At 52.7% G+C, this 2,500-nt stretch overlaps 1 protein-coding gene across 3 annotated transcripts in view; it reads right to left on the bottom strand.

Moving 5' to 3' along the window:
* cdk4 (cyclin-dependent kinase 4) overlaps positions 1 to 2,500 on the bottom strand; it is a 15,918-nt gene that overhangs the window by 9,197 nt on the left and 4,221 nt on the right. The window contains exons 2-3 of one of the 3 annotated variants that reach the window (XM_047804982.1): positions 1,029 to 1,097; positions 1 to 11 (exon numbers count right to left, since the gene is read on the bottom strand). The exon at positions 1 to 11 is cut by the window's left edge and continues 213 nt beyond it. In XM_047804982.1, coding sequence (XP_047660938.1) covers positions 1 to 5 — 5 coding nt within the window. In that variant the 5' untranslated portion in view covers positions 6 to 11; positions 1,029 to 1,097. The remainder of the gene's footprint in view (positions 12 to 1,028; positions 1,098 to 2,500) is intronic. The other 2 variants (XM_047804986.1, XM_047804977.1) reach the window with 2 other exon arrangements.

The following is a 2,500-nucleotide window of genomic DNA, read 5'->3' as shown; positions in this document are numbered from 1 at the left end:
GCCATCACCTGCTACACACACCAGACACAACACACACCACACACACACACCAGACACAACACACACACACACACGACACACACACACCAGACACAACACACACACACGACAAAACACACGACACAACACACACCAGACACAACACACACACCACAGACACCAGACACAACACACACACCAGACACAACACACACAACACACACACCAGACACAACACACACCAGACACAACACACACCAGACACAACACACACCAGACACAACACACACACACACACGACACAACACACACACACACGACACAACAACACAACAAGACACGACATTCGAACACGACACGAACACAAACACACACCGACACGAACACGAAACACACACACAACACAAACACACACACACACTACACAACACACACACACACGACACAACACACACACACACGACACAACACACACACACACACACACGACACAACACACACACACACGACACAACACACACACACGACACAACACACACACACGACACAACACACACACACGACACAACACACACACACACGGCACAACACACACACACACGACACAACACACACACGACACAACACACACACACGACACGACACAAACACACACGACACGACACAAACACACACGACACGACACAAACACACACGACACGACACAAACACACGACACACACGACACAAACACGACACACACGACACAAACACACGACACACACGACACAAACACACACGACACAACACACACACCAGACACAACACACACCAGAGTGAGGACGCTGTGTTAAACACACTGTGTAACTAACACACACAGTCTCACACACACACCCCCACACTGTCTCACACACACCCCCACACTCTCTCTCTCACTCTCACACACACTCACACACACACACTCTCACACTCTCACACACACACACACACACACACACACTTTCACTCTCACCCCTCCCCCCACACACCCACATACACACACATTCCCAGACAAATTCTTGAACTCTGACTTTCTAATGCCTTGTTCTGAAACCAGACAATTTCACACTCATCTGAAAACTCAAGCTACACAAGCAGAGCTGGTACACATGTACACACACACACACACACACGCACACACGCACACACGCACACACGCACACACGCACACACATTATAGTTAAGGAACATTAATGCATTCATTTTGCAACATATTTCAGACACCAGATATGTTTACGTTGTTTTAAAGACAGGAGCTTCAGGGTCAGAAATGACCCAGGAGTGTGTTACAATTGCTTTGTTGATAAAATCCACAGTAAAAATTCCCTGACCTGTGGTGACCAGAGTGACCCAGTAAAGTCCCAGTACAGTGGTGACAATTAACCTGGGAATTAACCTGGGAATTAACCTGGGAATTAACCTGGGAATTAACCTGCTGACTACTGAAGTGAGCACACAGAGGGAAAGACTCGGTTCAGCCTCTCACACACACACACACGCGCACTCTCTCACACACGCGCGCACTCTCTCACACACGCGCGCACTCTCTCACACACGCGCGCACTCTCTCTCACACACGCGGCACTCTCTCTCACACACGCGCGCACTCTCACACACGCGCGCACTCTCACACACGCGCGCACTCTCACACACACGCGCGCACTCTCTCACACACACGCGCGCACTCTCTCACACACGCGCGCACTCTCACACACGCGCGCACTCTCACACACGCGCGCACTCTCTCACACACGCGCGCACTCTCTCACACACGCGCGCACTCTCTCACACACGCGCGCACTCTCTCACACACGCGCGCACTCTCTCACACACGCGCGCACTCTCTCACACACGCGCGCACTCGCACTCACACGCGCGCACTCTCGCACTCACACACGCGCACTCACACACGCGCACTCACACACGCGCACTCACACACGCGCACTCACACACGCGCGCACTCTCTCTCACACGCGCGCACTCTCTCTCACACACACGCGCACTCTCTCTCACACGCGCGCACTCTCTCACACACGCGCACTCTCTCTCACACACGCGCACTCTCTCTCACACACGCGCACTCTCTCACACACACGCGCACTCTCTCTCACACACGCGCACGCACACACTCTCTCGCTCGCACACACTCTCACACACACACACACACGCACTCTCACACACACGCACTCTCACTCGCACACTCACACACACGCGCACACTCACTCACGCACACATTCTCTCACATTCACACTCACACACACGCGCACACTCTCACTCACGCACACATTCTCTCACTCACGCACACATTCTCTCACACTCATGCATTCACACTCACACTCATGCATTCACACTCACACTCATGCATTCACACTCACACTCATGCATTCACACTCACACTCATGCATTCACACTCACACTCATGCATTCACACTCACACACACACTCACGCACTCTCTCACGCACTCTCTCACGCACTCTCTCACGCACTCTCTCACGCACTCTC

Source organism: Tachysurus fulvidraco, chromosome 2, assembly GCF_022655615.1.
Source record: "Tachysurus fulvidraco isolate hzauxx_2018 chromosome 2, HZAU_PFXX_2.0, whole genome shotgun sequence".
NCBI classification, from domain to species: Eukaryota; Metazoa; Chordata; class Actinopteri; order Siluriformes; family Bagridae; genus Tachysurus; species Tachysurus fulvidraco.
The sequence above is the reverse complement of the archived record's forward strand: the minus strand, read 5'-3'. Positions and strand labels throughout refer to the sequence as shown.